At 42.1% G+C, this 20036-nt stretch overlaps 1 protein-coding gene across 1 annotated transcript in view; it reads right to left on the bottom strand.

Moving 5' to 3' along the window:
* Positions 1 to 20036, bottom strand: part of Mobp (myelin associated oligodendrocyte basic protein) — a 57808-nt gene that overhangs the window by 24734 nt on the left and 13038 nt on the right. Inside the window, 4 exon segments of the mRNA XM_074059969.1 lie at positions 3254 to 3515; positions 3518 to 3570; positions 3709 to 3918; positions 13741 to 13882. Of these exon segments, the coding sequence (XP_073916070.1) occupies positions 3254 to 3515; positions 3518 to 3570; positions 3709 to 3914 (521 nt within the window). The 5' untranslated portion in view covers positions 3915 to 3918; positions 13741 to 13882.

The following is a 20036-nucleotide window of genomic DNA, read 5'->3' as shown; positions in this document are numbered from 1 at the left end:
AGCAAATTCTAGTTTTTCAATTATAACTGGCAATTATAAAATGTTTTAATTGCAGTATTCTTTGGAAGTCCTGATAACTTCAAACACACTCAAAACCATGTACAAATGTTCTACAATTGCAGAAGGAAACTAGAGTGGTTTCTACTCTATTACTAGTGAGACCAGCATGGAGTGCTTCAGCTGGTGGTGGCAGTTCTGAACTTTAGAGGCACTGCCCTGCCATGCCCAGCACAGGACAGTACCTGTCAACAAATCACCAAACTAGGACTTGCTTTATTTCAAGACTCAAGATTAAACAATTCTCTGTCCTTTAGAGAGCAAATCCTGTGGAAAACCTAAAGCTACTTACCTTTCCCTCTAGCAGTTGTATTTCCTAGGCTTTGATTTTATCATCTGATAAGGTGAGGCAAAGGCTACAGGAGAGGAATCAGGGAGATAGAACAACTGGATTGGGTGAGGCGGCCAGGGTCATGGCTGCCCCTTTAGGGAACAGTAGCATCACCGAGGAATGGGCCAGTCATAAATATCATCTGAGCTGCTCAATCCAGAGCCTACTTCATTTCCCCTGATTCTCAGAGCTTGGTGCTGTCCTAGACAGGGGTTGGGTAAATAGGCTTCATGAGTACATACAGAAATAAACTGGTCTCCCAGGCTTCTGGTGCAATATAAGACATACTTTGAAAGAATGAGTCAAAGGTCTTTAGCACTGCCCAATATGTGTGACCAATTGGCCTAAATTAGTCACTCACAGCCTTGGTGGTTCTCAGAGGACCACAGATCCTCAACTTCCAAGAGAGGTGCAGCCTGGGAAATGTGTTAACCCCAAGGCAAGGGCAACCTTGCAAAACCTTAAAATCTTAAAGAATTGACAGAGCAAAATACATTGAGTGAGATGCCAGGGTTTCCTCCAATCAAATATGAGGATGCTACTGTATTCAGTCGGGATGCTGAGAGTCATAGCCATTGATTTCTAAGGTTAGCGTGTACTCTGGCTTTCTGAGCAGACCTATCCAAGGCAGTTAATACAGACTCAAAGGCCTTTGCCAGAGATGTTTAACCTCTCAAGGTCACATCTCAGGAATGGCACCATTTCAGACAGGTGACTTGCTTAAAAATTTGTTTTTAAACTTTTTAAAAATGTGACCTGGATTCTCCTTAAAAGTGAATTTTCCTCGTTAACCTACCTCCCGCTCCTTTGATTTGAAATAGTCAACAGTATCAATAAAGGAAATATGGAAATAAAATGACTCTAATATATTCCCCAGGACCTTGGAGAAGGGAAAATGAGTACCTCAGGCAGGCTTGGGTGGTGCATAAGTGAAGTGAGGGGACATTTTGAAGGCAGCCTTTCAGGTCCTGTGTTCTCAGGTAAGGAGCAATGGCTGAGAAGGCAGCCCCGGCCTCTGTTAAGTACCTTCTCTGATACCCTCTAAAACAAGTTAACCAAGGAACTCAAAACATGCCACACCAGGGTAGCTCCTGAGTTTAGATGGGTACAGTGAGCAAGACTGGGTCCAGAGAAAACTGAGCTGTGCGTTTACTCTCTTGGTCTTCCATCTCCTTTCAATGTTCTGCTTGAACCCCAGCCACCAAAAGAGCCATCACAAGACTCACCATAGATGACATGCCTCTTACGAAACTAATTTCCTCTGCTCCCCACATTTTCTGACCACTTCTGTATATCAAACTTGCCAGACCTAGCCCCCTTTGACTCCAGCCTCTTGGAGCCACCAAGATAATGACTAGGTAACCTAGCTACAACTTGCCACTAAAGCTTTAATGACTAGTAGCCTTTTACTTCTTCTTGCAAATTAAACTCACCTGATCTTGTATTTTTTTAATGCTTTCATTTTGGGTACCAAAAGTTTGGCACCTCCCACTTTTGTTTTTTACTACCTGTCACAGATAGTCTGGATCATTTACTTATGGAGGACTTAGGTCATGGCTGTTAAAGATGGATGTAGACTTTGTACTGCCTGTGTCACTATACTTGGGGGAAGGGAATATGTGTTAAGAATGCAGATCCCCCAGGCCTCACTGGTAACCCAATGACTAAGACACTCAAGGGATGTCCTTAATGTGCTCCCCATTTGATTCTTCCCCCTACTAAATCAGTAAACATCAAGTGACCTTGGCGCACGGGAATGTGTATGACGGGCTGGATATCAGAGTAGATGTGAGAATGCCAAATGCAGAAGCACCCATTGCTGACTTACAAAACATAAATTTCCAAACATTGACAGGACTAAACAGTTGGCCCGTCATGCACAGGGACAGGGAATACCAAGGAACTCTCTGTGCCTTTCCCCTCAATTTGTGAACCTAAAACTGCTCTAAAAAGTAAAGTAGAGATGTGGAGATAGAGAAAGAAAAGGGGGGTGGGGAGAGAGGGGGAGAGAGAGAGAGAAAGACAAAGAAGAGAGAAGCTGGCCTCCTTAAGATAGAGTGGGTGATCACAGTGCCTCTCTGGCTCTCCTTTTCTCTCTCCTTGGATTAACCTCCTCCAACCTGCTGCTCACCCTAACCTGATTTCCTCTGTGAAGCCCCAAATTCCTGTGGCAGAGCCAGTCAGTCCCTGCTCCGGACTCCAAAGGTCCAATGAGCACCTCACTTAAAGCATTACTGGAGCACTTACACTCTACACTGTGACAATTATTCTCTCACTTGGTCCTGGAATTCATAAATGACATGGTTTGCTCTCTTCTATATTCCCTTCCCTCAGCACAGTACATAGAACCGTATAAATATATAGTAAAGTTTGCTGAATGACTAATAAATGAATAAATGGGGATAAGGCCATTGGGATTAGCATCTGATGAAGTGTGTTGGGAGAGTGGGGAGAATGCCAAGGTTGAACTCTCCTACTCATACACAGATAATCCATCAGCGTCACCATTGCTACTCTGTGAGAGTCACAAGAATAGGGGATCCCCACTTCTTCAATCTGTCACTGCGGCCATTAATCTGATTTGGTAAAGTCCTGACTTTACCAAAAGTCAGTCCTATGACACAGCCATCTGGAGTATGGAGCTATGACACAGCCATATGGAGTGTGGAGCACTAGCGTCTAGGAGGCAAACAGAGCCAGCTGGGTGTTTCAAACAGAGGGGGTTTAATGCGGGGAAGTGATCACACAGGTTTGGTGAGAGGCTGAGAGCAGGCCATTGAGAGAGCTCCGTGTTAGTACACACAGCAAGCAGCTACTAACCTTCGGGCTGGGGGAACAAAAGGGAAGAGATGGTGTTACCAGAACCTAGAAGCTTTGGTGGGGGACCCCCCGCGGCTGGCGCCCGGCCCTCGCAGGGGGCTGCTGCGCGGCGGCTGCTTGGACTTCTGAGGGGGGCGCTGCTTGGCAGGTGGCGGTCGGACCTCGGGGCGGGGACGCGGCGGACGCTCAGTCCTCGGAGGGGACCGTGGCTTGGCCGGCGCTCTGACCACGGCGGGGGGCGCAGCGGGCTGGTGCTTGGGCCTCTGGGGGGACGTGGCGCGGCGCCTGGTGTTGAGAGGGCCAAAAAAGCCGGGGGCTGCAGCCGGGGCGGTCCTCTGCTGGTGCAGGGATGCTGGCGGGAGCTGGCACGGGGAGGACGCCCTGCTTTCCCTCCCGCCCTGGAGCCGGAACCTGTCCGAGCACCGAGCACCGAGCACCGAGCACCGAGCACCGAGCACCGCGCACCGAGCCCGGCCCGGCCCGCGCGGCGGCTCGCTCACCTGGTCTTCTGGCAGGCGCAGCAGATCCAGTCCTCCTCCTTCTTCTGGTAGAAGCAGCCGCTCTTGCAGATGCTGTACTTGCGGTCCACGATCTCGCGCTTGGAGTTGAGGAAGGTGAAGGGCGGGCAGCAGTGGATGCTGAAGTGCTCTGAGAACTTCTGGTTCTTGGAGAGTCTGGGACCCTCCTTGGCCATTTTCTGACTCATCTCACTGGAAACCATCCATGGAAGGAGAGAGAGATGGGGAAAGAGCGGCGTGAGGCCAGGAAGCAGGTCCTGCTCCAAGAAGTCGCTCCCTGATTCTTGGACACCCCTATGTTCAGGGTTGTCTTACACAGCCAAGGTCTGCAAAACCAACCCCTGTCCAATTCTACAGAATGGAACCAAACAAAGGGTTTTTTTTTTTTTTTAACAAAACTGAGCAGAGTCTTGCTATGTAGCCCCAGCTGACCTGGAAATCTCCCTCCTCCTGCCTCAGCCTCCTGAGCCCTGGGATCACAAGCATCCACACCACCCCTTGGCTCGGTTTATTAACTTTTATCTGTGAGTAATTTAAGTATTTTTCTAAGAGAAAAGAATATGGACTGTATTTTTCCTTATGTTTTAGAGGCCTAAAAAAGATAGGAAAAATAGCGCAAAACCAAAAATGTCTTTAACTAAATAATATTCTAGATATAGGAAAAGACTTTGCTCTAAAAAAACAAACAATAGTTATTATTAAGACCATAACCACAGGGTTGTGAAGTGGCTCAAGTGATAGAGCACCTGCCTAACAAGCAAGAGGCCTTGAGTTCAAGCCCCAGCACCACCAAAAAAACCCATAATTACTATTCATACAATAAAATACTACACAACAATGAAAAAGAATAAACTACTGATACATGAACACATCTGAACCTCACCAGCACAGGGCTGAACACAAGAAGTCAGACAAAAACATGCAAGCTGTACGAACTACTTCATACGAGGTTCAAAAACAGGCGGAACTAACCTGTGGTGCTAGAAATCAGAGCATATCTATGTTTGGAAGAGGTAGGATCTGACCCAAAGGGGCACAACAGAGCCTGCGGGAAGCTGAAAATGTTCCTTCTAGGAATAAGACAATCTCAGAAGTTGCCCTAACCCTCCCAAACACAGAATCACAAAGGGAACAGAAATAACTGTTAATCAACAAGTCAACAAATATACGTGGGTGGTGGGCATAGGCCAGACAAGAGATGTCCCTGCTCTCAGCAAACTCAAGGTCACCCTGGAGACACGGAGGCCCATGTAGTCAAGGGGTTCCAGAAGAGCACAGAAAAGGAATGACGATAGGACACCTGATATGGGATTTTAAGGATGAATTCATACCTTAAAAACAACTAAATTATATTAAGGTGATATTTTAATACTTCTGCTTTTTAACATGGTTGTCTTCTGCTACAAATAGGAAAGAGGGCTGAGAATCAAGTAGACTACAGCTAAAATACTTTTTCTTTTTCAAGACAAGTTCTTACTATGTAGCCCAGGTTGGCCTCAAACTTATGATCCTCTTGTCTCAGTCTCTTGAATACTGGGATTAGTAGTTCAGTCATGTAGCACCATGACCGGCCTTAAATTATTATAATAATTAAAATAGTATACTATAATATAATTATAATGATATAGTAATTACTGCTTATAATTCTAGCTACTTGGGAGACTGAGATCAGGAAGATCGCTGTTCCAGGCCAGTTCAGGCAAAAAGTCTTCCAGACCCCATCTCGACCAATGGCTGGGTGTGGTGGTGCACACCTGTCACCCCAGCTCCGCAGGGAAGTACAGATAGGAGGATCTCAGTCCAGGCTGGCCTGGGCATAAAATGAAACTGTATTTCCAAAATAACCAACACAAAAAGGGTTGGTGGAACCGCCCAAGTGGTAAAGTGACTGCCTAGCAAGCACAAGGCCCTGAGTTTAACCCCCAGTACTGTTCCCCCAAAAACACCTTTTTTGTGACTCAGTTGATAATAGCCCAAATTACGCATTACATCCTTTATGAGTGCTGTAAATGCACTTTCCAAAGACTTCACCTGCTCTTATCATGAAAATAACCAATTTTACGTGATTAAATTTCTTAGTTCTTATTTCATTTAGGAAGATCTTCCCACTCCATGAAGTTTTAAACATACCCATGGATATTTTCCTTCTGAAAGAAAATCGTATCTGTTCATCTCCCTATCAGTCTCTCTCCCTCTCAACAGGCAAAATTCTTGAAGAATGATCAATCCTTTCTTCCTCCACATCTACGTCTCTCGCTCACTCTTTAATATAGTCTAACCATGCTTTTGTTCCTTTCCTCCCAAGGGAAATGCCTCCCCAGAGGCCTCCATGCTGCTAAAACCCATGTCTTCTTTGATCCCTCTCTCCATGTAACCTCTCCCCTTTCCTGTGATGCCCATCCTCCTCGATTGCCTCCTCTAGCTCCTCCGTATTAATCTCTTTTATAAGTTCATCTGCTTTATCCAAAGCTTTTCCTTTCTTGAGACAGGAAAGGAAGTGAAGGCAGGAGGATCATGAGTTCAAGACCAGGTCCTCCTGCCTTCACTTCCTGAGTGCTGAGATCAAGGTGTAGACCACTATGCCCAGCACTATCCAAAACTTTTATTTTTCAAAATCCCCAAAGTGCAATAAATACCAAATGACTAATGGAGTTACCCGCAAGCATTCAAAGTCTAACATTTAGTACACACTTAGGTTGTGACAGGCACAGTGTATCGCAGTTGATACAGCTGGACCATGCTTAGTTCAGTCCTCAAGAAACTTGCCCACCAGTTGGAGATACAGCCAGCATGTCAATAGGATGCACTTGACGTACTGATGGCCACAAAATGAATTTGTTGAGCTCAGATCTGTAGTGGGAAGGGTCAGGGGATGGATCATATGGATATTCTGCTCACAATGTGCTCACAGTATAAACAGAGGAAATTGCACAGGCATCAGTAAGATTAATAAGAGACAGCTTGCTCTGGAACATGGAAACACACTGACAAAATGACACGGGAAGTCCACAGGACAGAGGGCTAGATGCTGGGCTAGGAAGAAAGAGTCCATCAGGCCTTAAGATTTGGCAAGTCAGAGACAATAATCTTCTGGTGGGATGCAAATGGTTGATCCATAAGCAAGATATGCAGGGGTGAATTATAGCCCTCTGAGAGCCCCCACCATGTGTGCAGTGAAATGCCAAGTGTGGGAAAGGGAGTGGTGCCAAGGTGCAGGTGGAGAGGTAGGACAGGACTTACCTGTCACTGCAAAGGTCTAACCCCAGTGCCTGAGCACATGGTCATGCCATCAGCTGACTAAAGGCATACATCAATGAGAAAGAGGGGGAGATCATCTTGACATCTGGTCTCATCTGCCCAAGACATGCATAAGGAAATGGAGCCCAAAACCTCTGAAGCTACAACTGTCACCTCGAACTGTTCTTAAGGGTCCTTCCCCTCGTGGAGACAGGCTGCTCATGAGATACCCATGAAGACAGTGAGGAGCCGGGACATCAGCAAGGGTATTCAGAGAGGCAGGATGAGTAATAACCTCCTGGGAGAGAAATTTCCAAATGTTCAGGAGGAGGAGCTAACAGGTGATATCCATAAAAAGTCCTTCAATCAAACAGGCATTTGTAGAACAGAGAAACCACAGCTGACATACATGGTCTGCTTTTCCCATGGGACTTTCCTCCCCTCCCCCATAGCAGCAGAAAAATCTAGCACCTCCTCCAACTTCTAGAAATGACTGGCATGGATTAAACATGGTGGTGCCTTTGGATGCCTACTCCGGCTGAGTTCTCAGTTCCCAGCTGAGAAGATGCCTGGGACCTATGCCCTTCTCTTCCCCCAGCCCATCAGAAAAGAGAGTTCTCAAGGCCTCCTCCCACTTCTTGGGTGTGCTAGGGATCAAATCCAGGGCTTCACTTATGCTAAGCAGTCACTCTAACAGTTACATCACGCCTGGTCCCCAATTTCTTATTATCATATTCTCAGACAGCTTCCATCAATTCCTCCTTGCCCATTCTGTCCATCAGGGGGCAGCCTCCTTCTCCTTATCCATCAATACATGGTCCTTAAAAGGACAAAGCAATTTTCTTAACTGGAAGAACAGCAAATTGTCCTAAGACAACCAGCTGAAAATTCATCCAACTTTTTAAAGAACATTTTCTCCCTTCCCTAAGTAAAATGATGAGAGAGGCCAAGTTCATAAAGCCAGTAAGAGGCAAGCAGATGTGAATCTTCATCTGTATGACTCCAAAATCCTGAGCTCCTGAACCAAGTCCAACACTATTCTAGAACTCCTTATACTTAGTCTCTGTGAAGCAGTAGCGGGGGCCAGGCCCAGACTGGACTTCAGGAAACTGGAGATGGGATTCCATCTCAGAGATGCATGGGTCTGTGCCCTAGAGTGAAAAAGACTGAAAGCTGGGGAAACTCACTCCAGAAGGCGAAGGGAGAGAATTGAGTGTGAGACCTGGTAGCCAGGACTTCCCTGCCGGCAAGAAGGCTCATCCATGGGAACCAGAGTGTGAACTTGGACCCCACATGTGCTTTCAAAGCTCCTTCTGTTCGGTAGCCCAGGAAGGCCTGGAACTTGCTGTGTAACTAAGATTGGCCTTAAACTCCAATCCTCCTGCCTCAGTCTCTCTAGAATTACAGGCAACTGCTACCATGCACAGCCCTTTAGTAAACTTTTTAAAAATCTATATTTGCTATTGAAAATGAGAAAATTTGAATGGATGAAAATAATACAAAGTTTTTTTTGTCAATTTTACATTTACTCACATGTGTGTACATTGTTTGGGCCACTTCCCCCCCCACAAAGTTCTTGAATTATTACTCCATAGTTAATCACTTGTAAAATATTTGAACATTTTTTTGGTTTGAGAATATTTTATGTAAATATATAGTTAATAGAAAGTAGGCCATACCTACCTACTGTTCAAATTTATGTACTACAATTGGAAAATCATTTTTTTTTTGGTTTTAACTTTATCATTTATTTTGGGGGGATTACTGGGCTTTTAATTCAGGTCCTTAAAATTGTGAGGCAGGCACTCTACCACTTGAGCAACACCCTCAGTCTTTTTAGTTTTAATATCATAGATATGGGCTCTCAAGTGGTAGAGTGCCTGCTTAGCAAGCATGAGGCCCTGAGTTCAAACCACAGTACTGTCAAAAAAAAAAAAAAGATAGATATAATGTTATCTGTATTATTTTTTATGTTTTTTAAAAACTGTGATGAATTTATAATTATAACCCCCTTTCTATAATATAATTTTATCTTTTCTTATTTTCCCTGAGTAATCTTGCCAGAGGTTATCTACTTTTTTTTTTTTCAAAAACAAGCTCTTGATTTCCATACCTTTGCTTTTTATAGTTTGTTAATTTCTGTATGAGCTTATTATTTCTTTTCTTTGATTTTTCTTTCGATTTATGTCTTGCTCTTCTCTGTTCTTGAATCAAGTGCATCTCACATAAACACTTATGGCTGTAATGTTCCTACTAAGTACAACTTTAACCATACACCACAAATATTACTATAAAACATTCATCTTCACTTCTTTTAAATATGGAGGACTTCTTCAATTCACCAATGAGTTTTTTTTTAAATCTGTTGTAATGTTTCCAGAAGTGTGAAATTATGTCTGTTACATTGACTTCTAATTGTAATGCACTTAGTCAGAGAAAGTAATCTGTATGACAATGACTCTTTGATATTTGTCACAATTTGTTTTATGACCTGGTATGTTCCATGTGTGATTGAAAAGATTGTGTATTTCTGCAATCGCTAAGCTATGGAAACAGCTAAGATGCCCCACATCTGATGAATGGATTAAGAAAATGTGGTATTTATATATAATGGAATTTTATTCAACCATAAAGAAGAATGAATTTTTGTCATTTGTAGGTAAATGGATGGAACTGGAGAACATCAACTTAAGTGAAGTTCACCAGGTTCAGAAAGCCAAAGGTCACATGTTTTCTCTCAAATATGGAATACAGACCTAATATAATTCAGCAATGTTATGGAAAAACAGGTCATACTAAGGGGAGGCCACTAAAGGGAGGAAGGTAAAAGAAGGAAGTAAAGAAGGCGAATATAGTTTATGAACCTCCTATACAAGAATTAATATAGAAATTTTAAACCTGTTGAAACCAACAGAAGAAGGGGACTAAGGTAGAAAGGAGAGAAATGGAGGAGATGAACCAACTCGGGTTATAATGCATATATACATGGAAATGCCACAATGAAAGTCCCTGTATAGCTATCTTAAACAAACAAAAATGTCTTTTCTTTTTTTTCAAAAATGGAGAACAGGAAGGTAAAACAGGTCCTGTGGTGGGGTGGGGCAGGGGGGTGATAAGGGTGAAGGAAAGGAAGGGAAAATGGAAAAATGAGACCTTTGAAATTCCAGGAATGGGGAGAGGGAGGATAAAGGAGAATTATGGAGGGGTGAATTCAACTATGATATATTATAAGAACTTTTGTAAATGTTACAGTGCACCCCCAGCATAACAATAAAAAACAAGAAAAGATTGTGTCTAGGCGCAAGTTGCAATTTCCTAGTACAGAATTTTAAAACATGGCCAGTGATTTAATCCTGGGTAGAGCAGTTATCTTGGTTGTGGCACAAGCTTGAAGATGAAGCCAGGGTATATAGGACACAAAAGCTGGAGGAGCCTGGATCCTCCATGACTGTAGAGTCACTAACCCAGGCCTGGACTCTTGAAATCCGAACACCTTTTATAAGAAAGACAACAAGTATCCACCTTGTTTAAACCACTATTATTTCAGCCACAAGCAATCAAATAAAATTCCTACTTGGGTATTCTCTGTTTCCTCATCTAACAGCAATTATAACAAGAAATTATAATACTTTACACAGAGGGCCTTTGGAAGTATTAAATAAAATGAAGAAGATAAAGAACCTAGCACTGTACCTAATGCAAACAACTCATTTAATGAATTCCCTTTCCTTTTCACTGTGAGAATTCATTCAAATGGCCTGTATCCTGCTGAATTCTTCAGACACTCTATTTACCTCACCATGTAGCTCTGACATTGAATTCAAGCATTAATCACATATTCATTTTCTTTATTGGCTAAAAAAAGTCATACTAAACACCATACAATATTTTCACCGAAGAGTCCACTTTATTGAAGAATGAAGGTAATTATGTATGGTCTGACAAAATGAAGAGGAAAAGAACTAAAATTGAAGCAGTAAAATATAATCTTGCCCAGATTTTCAGATATTTCCAAATAATCTAAAACTGAAGAGAAGAGAAAAAATGAGGTAAGTATTGGGAAAAGGAGGAAAAGGAAGTGAGGGAGAAAAGTCAAGGGGAAGAAAGCAAGAATGTCCTGCAGCGTCCATTGCACACCTACTCTCCAGATGCTTCGGATCCACCATTTCTAATTCACCAAATAACCCTTCCAGGCAGGTCCTGACATTCCATTTTGCAGACAAAGATGAGGCCTAAAGAAGTTAGTTAAGCAAACTATGCAACATCATGTAATAAAAATAGTAATCTCATGATCAATGTGACCCGTGACTACTCAACGTCCCTTCTCTCTTTCTTCAGTAGCAAGCCTTGATGTTGTCTGGCAGTACCAGATACCCAGTTTAATACACATAACTCCCCATATGCCCATGTTCAAGTGTAAGGATAACATCTGGCTTCATATATGTAACCTCCAAAGAAAAACAATGATCAGTCCCAATGTCTTTTTTTTTTTTTTTTTTTTTTTTGGTGCTGGGGACTGAACTCAGGGCCTTGCACTTGCCAGGCAAGCGCTCTTCCACTGAGCTAAACCCCCAACCCCCCCCAATGTCTCTTAATATGTTACATGGATTAAGAAATGAAATGTTTAAATATATACTTAAGCGAAATTAACAATTCAAATGTATTTAAACTCAGCATGATTATGCCCAAAAAAGTCATAACTTTTTCGTTTCTCTGTTGCTGTATGATTGAGGCACTGCCATGACCCCCTCACATCTGAATATTGGCTGGGGAAAAGGGGGGCGGTAGAAAGTGAGTAGAACTGAATTTGTAGTGCCTTGGTCACTTCTGGCTAAAACTCCTCTTCCTAAAAAGTCATCAATCGGTCCAATTCTCCAACAGGACTCATCTCACTCCATTTCTTCTCAAAGTAGGAAAGAGAATGGAGAAAGCTGAGTGTCCTTGTGCCAATGAGGGAAGGAGGCTGGCCTGGGTGGTGTTCTCCATAGGACTCTGCAATGAGGTACCTCATCTGGCATGAACAAGATACACTGCTGGTTATTGAACCCCGCCAATGGTCAACAAGTTGCTCAACAAACTTCCCATTTAGAAGCTTCCTATTCAGGTCCAGCTGTCCTCCCAGATTCTCCATGTCCACTCTAGGAAATGTCTGGTTCCCCCACATGCTGTGTACCACTTATGGGGAACTGAGAGCCTATCTTGTGGACACTGGCCAAGACAGCACCCAACCAAAGCCTGGCTGGGAATGCAGTCTCCTTGAGGCTGGCAGCCTGCCCCACACTGTTGCCTTGAAGTGTATCACCACCCCTCACACACATACATGCAACTGCAAATCTCTCTGGATCATTCTACCATGCCATGGCACATCCTCCACCATGGTTTTCAGGTTTTCTCTGGAAGAAAGAGAGAAGATGGATATCTGCCTCCTTAGCTTTCTCTTTATCTCCCCCTTCCCACTCTCCTTTGTCTAGAAACACTCTTTCTACCTCTTCCTTCTCGTTGACAAAATCTCCCCTCTAATCATCTCCTTTTTCCATCTGAGGGCACCAAACCTTTGACTCGGCTTTCTTGACAGAAGGACATTCAATTAGACTACGGAGGAAACTATGACCTGGGTTGTTTGGCATGATTCTTGGTACGTAAGCTACCAGACCATTTGGAACTAAGGATTACAAAGAACAGAGATGTTCTAACATTCCCTAGATCACACCACTGGGAAATGAGTTACCAACCACAGCTAAGGATAGCACTACTGAGAGCCAAGTCTGAGTCAGGTCTCTTCTCTGTGCATGACATTCATTATCCATTTGAGCCTCACAAGAGACCTAGACATGGATACTATCACATGTACCCATATTTTACAGATGAGGAGACGGAGGTACAGAGAAGACAGGTCAATAAGAACCAGCAAAACTCATGAGTGACTGGTGAGAGAGACCAAGAGTATGGGTTGATTTATACACCCCGTCCATACAGGGCAGACAGGACCTCAGTGACATCCTCAGCTGGTCATTCCTAGTCTGGAGAGTGACATCACCACCATGTACCTAACAATAAAGAGAGGTTAAGGTAGTTACAATAAATTATCTCTCCCAAGTTCCTACCTTTGCTCCCGCTTTAAGGAACAGAGCAGGAAAGGAGCTCCCCCTCAACATAAGAATGTGCTCCTCAGGATACAGAATCCCCCATGAACTGACCAAGTGCAAATGGCTTCAGCAAAAGAGCTCATGTTCTTCTTAGCCTTCCTTTTCCTTTTCTCTGACTCCTTCCTATACACAGCTGCATTGTCTCCTTAAAACTCACATTGCCACCTGGATGTGGTGGTGCATGCCTGTAATCCTTGCACTTAGGTGTTGAAAGCAGGATGATCTCAAGTTCAAGGTCAGCTTGGGCCATAGACAAACAAACAAAAAATAACCATACACTGCACCCTCTGTGCCTTCAGGTGATTAAGTATAATTGTAAGAAAGAAATGGAAGTAAGTCAAAATTGCAATTTTCATATATTGGTTTTAAGAACAAGCTAACCTAACATTTAAAATACTGAATCATTTGGAAGCATGAAGAATTAACTGCAAGTGCTTAAAATATTTATAAATCATGAATGAATTTTTGTTAAACCTTGACTCCATTTCACAATTTAATAATTACTCTCTTAAAAATCAATGCGTTTGAAAGCAATAAAGATTGCCACTCTATGAGAGAAACAGCAATAAAATATATTTCCAGTAATGATGGAAGAATATTCATGGGAGGTAGTAAGTGGAATTTTACTTACTAATGGGGACAAGGGAGGATGGCAGGAAAATCCCAAACTTAATTTCTGCATGTTCTCCAGAAACGGGATTGTGAAAAAACAGCCAGAATGGAAAGGTGAAGTATTCATTGTTCTTTGTCTTTCCTAAAACCAGTCTTCCTTACTAAAAAAGAGAAGATGGGTTGGGGGGAATCTTCACATTTTTGTAAAAGTGCATTGTAAGCAGTAAGAATTTTTTTTATTTAATATTATTGTTCTTATAGTTGGTTAGTCTTGGAAATATTATGCAGTCATTTGAAAACTAACTAAATATTAGGCAGTCACTTTAAAAGATGCTTATAAGGAAGTTGCACTGACATAAAAAAATTTATCAATTAGATATCAAACTAGATTATTTATTAAATGGCAGCATGTCTGGCTAGCTGGCCATCTCAGTCAGGGGAAAGTCAGGGTAGCAATCCACATCAAGAGAGTGCTCAGGGGCCTGGTGGAGTGGCTCAGAGGTAGAGTGCCTGCCTAGCAAGTATAAGGCTCTGAATTCAAGCCTCCCAGTACTTCCCCCCTGCAAAAAAGAGAACACTCAACTACTTGGGGTACCCTCAGGTACTTCCAGGAGCAGGGGACTGGACTGTAGCCAGGGTCCTGAGCAGAGGCAAACCACACACCCGTATCCTGCCTTAAGTAGGTATCAATGCCCTGGACAACAATTCTCCATGCTAATTTTAAGGCTGGTGAGGGCCCTCTGAACTGCTGGCATGAGCTACTGAGACAATTTACTTGTGATCACAATGGACCCCACAGTCAGAAAAGGCTCAGTGACATTGAACTACGCGTGTAAGGAATACACTTAAATGACGGAGCATAAATGCAGACAAATATGGTACTGACACAGCCATTTGTTTGAATATTTGCCACTGATGAGCAGGATCAAGAAGGTCCCTGTCCTCATGGAGCTCAGGATACAGAAAAGGAGAACTGAACAGTTTATTTCTCATCTCATGAATGGTACAACTCATGTAGAACTGAATTGTAATGAGGCCTCTGACAGACAGTAGCTGGGTTCTGGGAGAAAATGTAAATAACTATAATACAAATTTAGATTGAGAGTCTAAGGATTTTGGAAGTAGTGGTATTTAACTTGACATCCAAAGGATAAATGAAAGTCATCTACATATAGGAGAGGAGAGAGTTCCTGAAAGAGTCCCTGAGAACTTGAAAAAACAGGGAACTGGGGTGGATGGAGCAAAGAGGTGGGGACACCAAGGCTGGAGGGTAAGATGTAGGTAAGACCAAGAACATGCAGGGCCTTGGGAAGGTGCTGGAAGGTCTTGACTAGAGGAGGTACATCTTCCTACACATGTTCAAAAAAGGGCACTTGGGCTCCTTGCATCACAGATGGAAGGGCTCAGGAACCCAAAGAAACCAGTGAGAATGGCAGAAAAGCAGACAAGGGCAGGAGGAGTGGAGGTGGATTTTGGAGACAAATTTAACAGAACTTGGTGGTGGACTGCATGTGGAGATGGTTGGAAAGGATGAGGCAAGGACGACTATCAGACTAGTGGCTTAACCTTAAGCAAATGTCCAGTGGAACAGTTTACTGATGCAGAGAAGGCCAGGAGAGGGAAGCGAGGGTGTTTTGTTGGACATTTATTCTCTACCAGACAGTAGTTAGGCAACTTCCTTTTATCAAGCAGTAAGTCACATAAGCATCTAAGTGCTCGTGATAGTACCCAGTGGTCTTGCGTGGGCTAGAAGCATTGGTATTGCCCCCAAATTGCTAAGCTCCAAGCACAGAAAGGAATCCTAGCAATGAACAGGACATGTAGATGGATTAAATGTAGGCAGGTAAGTGAGGCCACTCAGGTCATCATCACCAAAAGAAGTTAGACAGATGACAAAGCACTTTACTAAGATGGAACTGGTTTAGGATGGGAGAGGAGAAGAATTAAGAGCACAATTCTAGGCATGTGAGAAACTTGGAAAACCTCCAAGTGACTATGAAAAGAAATCCACCAATCAGATGAGAGGAGATCTCAAGAGAGAGGGCTGGAAATAAATATAAGTGTATTGCCATATAGATGAGATTTACAACCAAGGGAAAACATGAGAACACCTAGAAAGAAGGAGCATGGAAAAAAATACCTGGAACAATCATATTCATAAAAGCAACAGGAATCCTGAAATACTTAAAATAAAGCAAAAGCTAAAATATTTCAATCCTTATGGGGAAAAATGTCAAAACTTCAGATAAATAATATGTAAAATAATCTGTGAATATTCAGAAGGAAAAAATGTCCATAGAAGGAAAATGATGGGTCTGTCATAAACAAATTTATCCAATGTTAATCCATAAATTCCATGTATTTCTCACTAAAGTCACCAAATATCTTTTGTGGAAAGTTATTATTTGATCTGGTGGAAAAACACAGAACCAGGAATCATCAAGAAAAATCTGACAAGAATAATAAGACTTCATACCAGGTATCAAAATGTATTACTAAGGGATAGCAATTAAAATAATGTGACACAATAGCCAACCTGTGGAAACAGCCAAGATGCTCCACTACTGACGAATGGATTAAGAAAATGTGGTATTTACACACAATGGAATTTTACTTGGCCATGAAGAAGAATGAAATCTTATCATTCGCAAGTAAATGGATGGAACTGGAGAATATCATCCTGAGCGAGGTTAGCCAGGCTCAGGCCAAAAATCGTTTGTTCTCCCTCATATGCGGACTTTAGACCTAAAACAAAAGCAGTAAGATTATTGGACATGGGTCACACGCTAAGGGGAGAACACATACAGGAGTAATAGGGAAAGGTAGGAAACCCAAAACTTGAAAGTGTTTGATGTGCCCATTATACAGGAGCTAATATCGTAACCTTAAAACAACAGAGGTCACTATGGAAAGATGACTGGGAAGTAGTGAAGAGGTCTGGTAGAGATGAATCAATTTGGATTGTAACACACATGTGCATGGAAGCAATGCTAGGAATCTCTCTGTATAGCTATCCTTATCTCAAACTAGCAAAGACACTATGACTTTATTATTTTTGCTTATGTCTTCTCTTCAACAAAACTGGAGAAGAAGACAGAACAGGTTCTGCCTGGAAGTGAGGTGGGGGGAGTGGGGGGGGCGGTGGACAGGGAAGAGAAATGGCCCCAACAATGTATGCACATATGAATAAATGAATAAACAAATAAATAATGTGACATTGGTCCAAAATAGACAAGTGCAATGGAAGGGTAGAAAAAACAGAACTCAGAAACAAATCCACATATACAAAAAAAAATTGTTATCACCATTCACTATCAGAAGGTGACTTCTATGGCAAATAATGTTGACATAATTAACTTGCAAGATGATAATATTTGACTACCTCAAAATAAAAAAAAACTATTCTGCATAAAAAGACTCAATAACTAATAAAGGTACGCAACACTGGAAGAATATAACACAGGTAACATTCAAAGAATTACTATCCAGAATCTTTAAAGAGTCCTACAAATTAATTAGTAAAAAATAATTTAGAAGAAAATTGATCAAATGATGTGAGCAAGTAATTTACAGAAAAAGAAGCAGTGAGTGATTCATAAGCATATGAAAGTATGTTTCAACTATTTCTGATTTTAAAAAAGACACAAATTAAAACAATGGATACCATTCTACAAGCATAGATCAGGGAAGTTGAAAACTGCATGTGGAATTTGTTGGAAAGGGGGAGGCAAGGGTGACTGTCAGACTAGTGGCTTCACCATAAGCAAATGTCTAATGGAGCAGTCTACTGATGCAGAGAAGGCTGGGAGAGGGAGCACTCTTATTCTAACATCAAAGAAACAGGAGCTCTCCTGAAGAGCAGAGGGACCTTTTGGGAGGGTGTTCAGGAAGTATGTGGTAAAAGTGAAAGCGTGCATGTGCACATCCAGAAATTTCACCCCTGAATATATATTTTAGAGAAATCATAGTATGGAGGCTTGTATAATAAGATTGACTGCTGGTTCATTTGAAAAATGAAAAACAAGCCAGGAGTCAATGTGTCTCATGCCTGTAATCCTGGCTACTCAGGAGGCAGAGATCAGGACGATTACCCGTTCGAAGCCAGCCCAGTCAAATAGTTTGCAAGACCCTATATTGAAAAAAACCTCACAAAAATAGGGCTAGTGGAGTGGCTCATGGTGAAGGCCCTCAGTTCAAGTCCCAGTACTGCAAAAAAAAAAAAGAAAGAAAGAAAAATGAAAAACAGAGAACATTAAAAATATGTTTATCAAAGAAATGAATGAAGTGTGGTAAATTCTTTTTTTTTTTTTTTTTTTTGGCAGTACTGGGGTTTGAATGTCTGGGGCTCACACTGACTAGATAGGCACTTTACCATTTGGGCCACTCCACCAGTCTTTTTTTTCTGTATGTGTTGGGTATTTTCAATATAGGGTCTCAAGAGCAATTTTTCCAGACTGGCTTTGAACTGCTCCTGGATACAGGCCACCTGTACCCATCAACGTGTGGTAAATTCTTAAGTGGAATTTTGTTCAGCAGTTTAAAACAATTGACTAGATCTCTGTATGTGAGACAGAACTATCTCCCAAAATACACACTATTGGGGGCTGGGAGTGTAGTTCAGTGGTAGAGTACTCACTATTCATTCACAATAAACACTCTTAGCGTTGTGGGGAGGGAAAGGAATGTCTTCTGCAGGTGAAATCTTAGAAATATTGCATGCAAATCAGACACCTATCATTCTGACTATTCCACATCGTACTTGAAATCCTAGGCAATCACAAAAATAAAAAACAAAACCATGACACTCTACAAACCAGTAGAACTAATAAAATAATGAATGCTTGGGGACATGGCTCAAATGGTTTAGCACCCCCACCTACCAAGTGCAAGGTTCTGAGTTCAAACTCCAGTACCACTAAAACAAACAAAAAATAAATAAGAACTCCAGTAAGATTTCTGGACACAGATTGAAGCATCAAAATCACTTTCGTAAATCAGGAAGATCCAATTAGGAAATTTTTTTTTTAAGCCATTCACACTGGCCATAAAACCACAGGGCATCTATAGTTAGAAATTTTTGAAAGAAATGCAAAACTTTCATGAAGAAATTCACACAGTGTTTTCTTCCACTGAAAAGGAAATATTCAATGGCATAAATATGCTGAATATCTCCAAGTAAATCTAAAAACTTAAAATAATTCCAGATTTTTCACATATTTGACAATGTTGGATCTGGGAACCTAAGGGACAGATGAGTGAGTCAGTATTCCATCCTCCATGGAGAGCACTGTGAGCCCTGCACCCTGAGGAGGAGACACAGGGTCTCATAGATCTTCACAGGGCTGATAGATAGGATGCTCTCAAGTTGTTTCCCCCCCCAGTAAGGGGCAAACAGACCAGCTCATTGAAGAGAGCCCAAGCATGCGAATCCATGGTCAATGGAAAAAAACCACCTAACCCATACCCTAACCCAGAGTTAAAGCCTGAATAAAAAGCCCCAGCCCTCCCCTCAGCTGGGAGCCACCAGTTTCCGGGCTCCACTGCACTGCTGTAGCTGCAGCCTTTTCTTTTTCTAATAAATCTACCTGTGTATGCATTATCCATGTCTCATGAGTTTATTCCTAAGCCAGGGAAGACAGTACCCCTGGAGCATCCCCCCTGTACCCCACAACAAGATGATCCCACATTTCTTATGGAAGTATGAAGGCCCAAGATTGAGACATTTGTGAATAAAAAGGGATTGTCCTACCGAGTATCAACACTCACCATAAACCACACGAATTAAAATAGTAGAGTATCAGCTTGAATGAAGACCAGTAGATCAATGGAATAGAATAGAAAGCCCAGAAACAGATCCACATATGTATAGTGGCATGGTTCGTAGAAGAGGGATAATGTTAAGAATGGAAAATGAATGGACTACTTAAAAGAAAGAAAAAGTGAAATGAGATCAAAGATTCTGGTACGAATGGTAATAGAAAACACATAGCATGAGATACAAGCCAGGCACTGAACTTCATGTACTGAATTCCTTTACCCCTTATAATCTCTCAATAATCCCATTTTGCAAATGACAGACACAGAGAAGTCAGATAATTCACCTGAAGGCAGAGAACTAGCGAATGGTCCCCTGAGACCCCAGTACAGGTATACTAAAATGAATTCCTAACCTTGACATTATACTCCTTCTCACACGGCAAACATGAAAAGGAGGAAAGCATATCGTAAAGACTATTTTATAGAATAAAAAAATTATTTCATACAATAATTTGAAGCTACAACTTAAAAGGCCAGTGCTGACCTAGAAGAAAATAT

Source organism: Castor canadensis, chromosome 17 (genome assembly GCF_047511655.1).
Source record: "Castor canadensis chromosome 17, mCasCan1.hap1v2, whole genome shotgun sequence".
Taxonomy (NCBI): Eukaryota; Metazoa; Chordata; class Mammalia; order Rodentia; family Castoridae; genus Castor; species Castor canadensis.
Note: the sequence above shows the minus strand (reverse complement) of the source record. Positions and strands in the feature narration are given on the sequence as shown.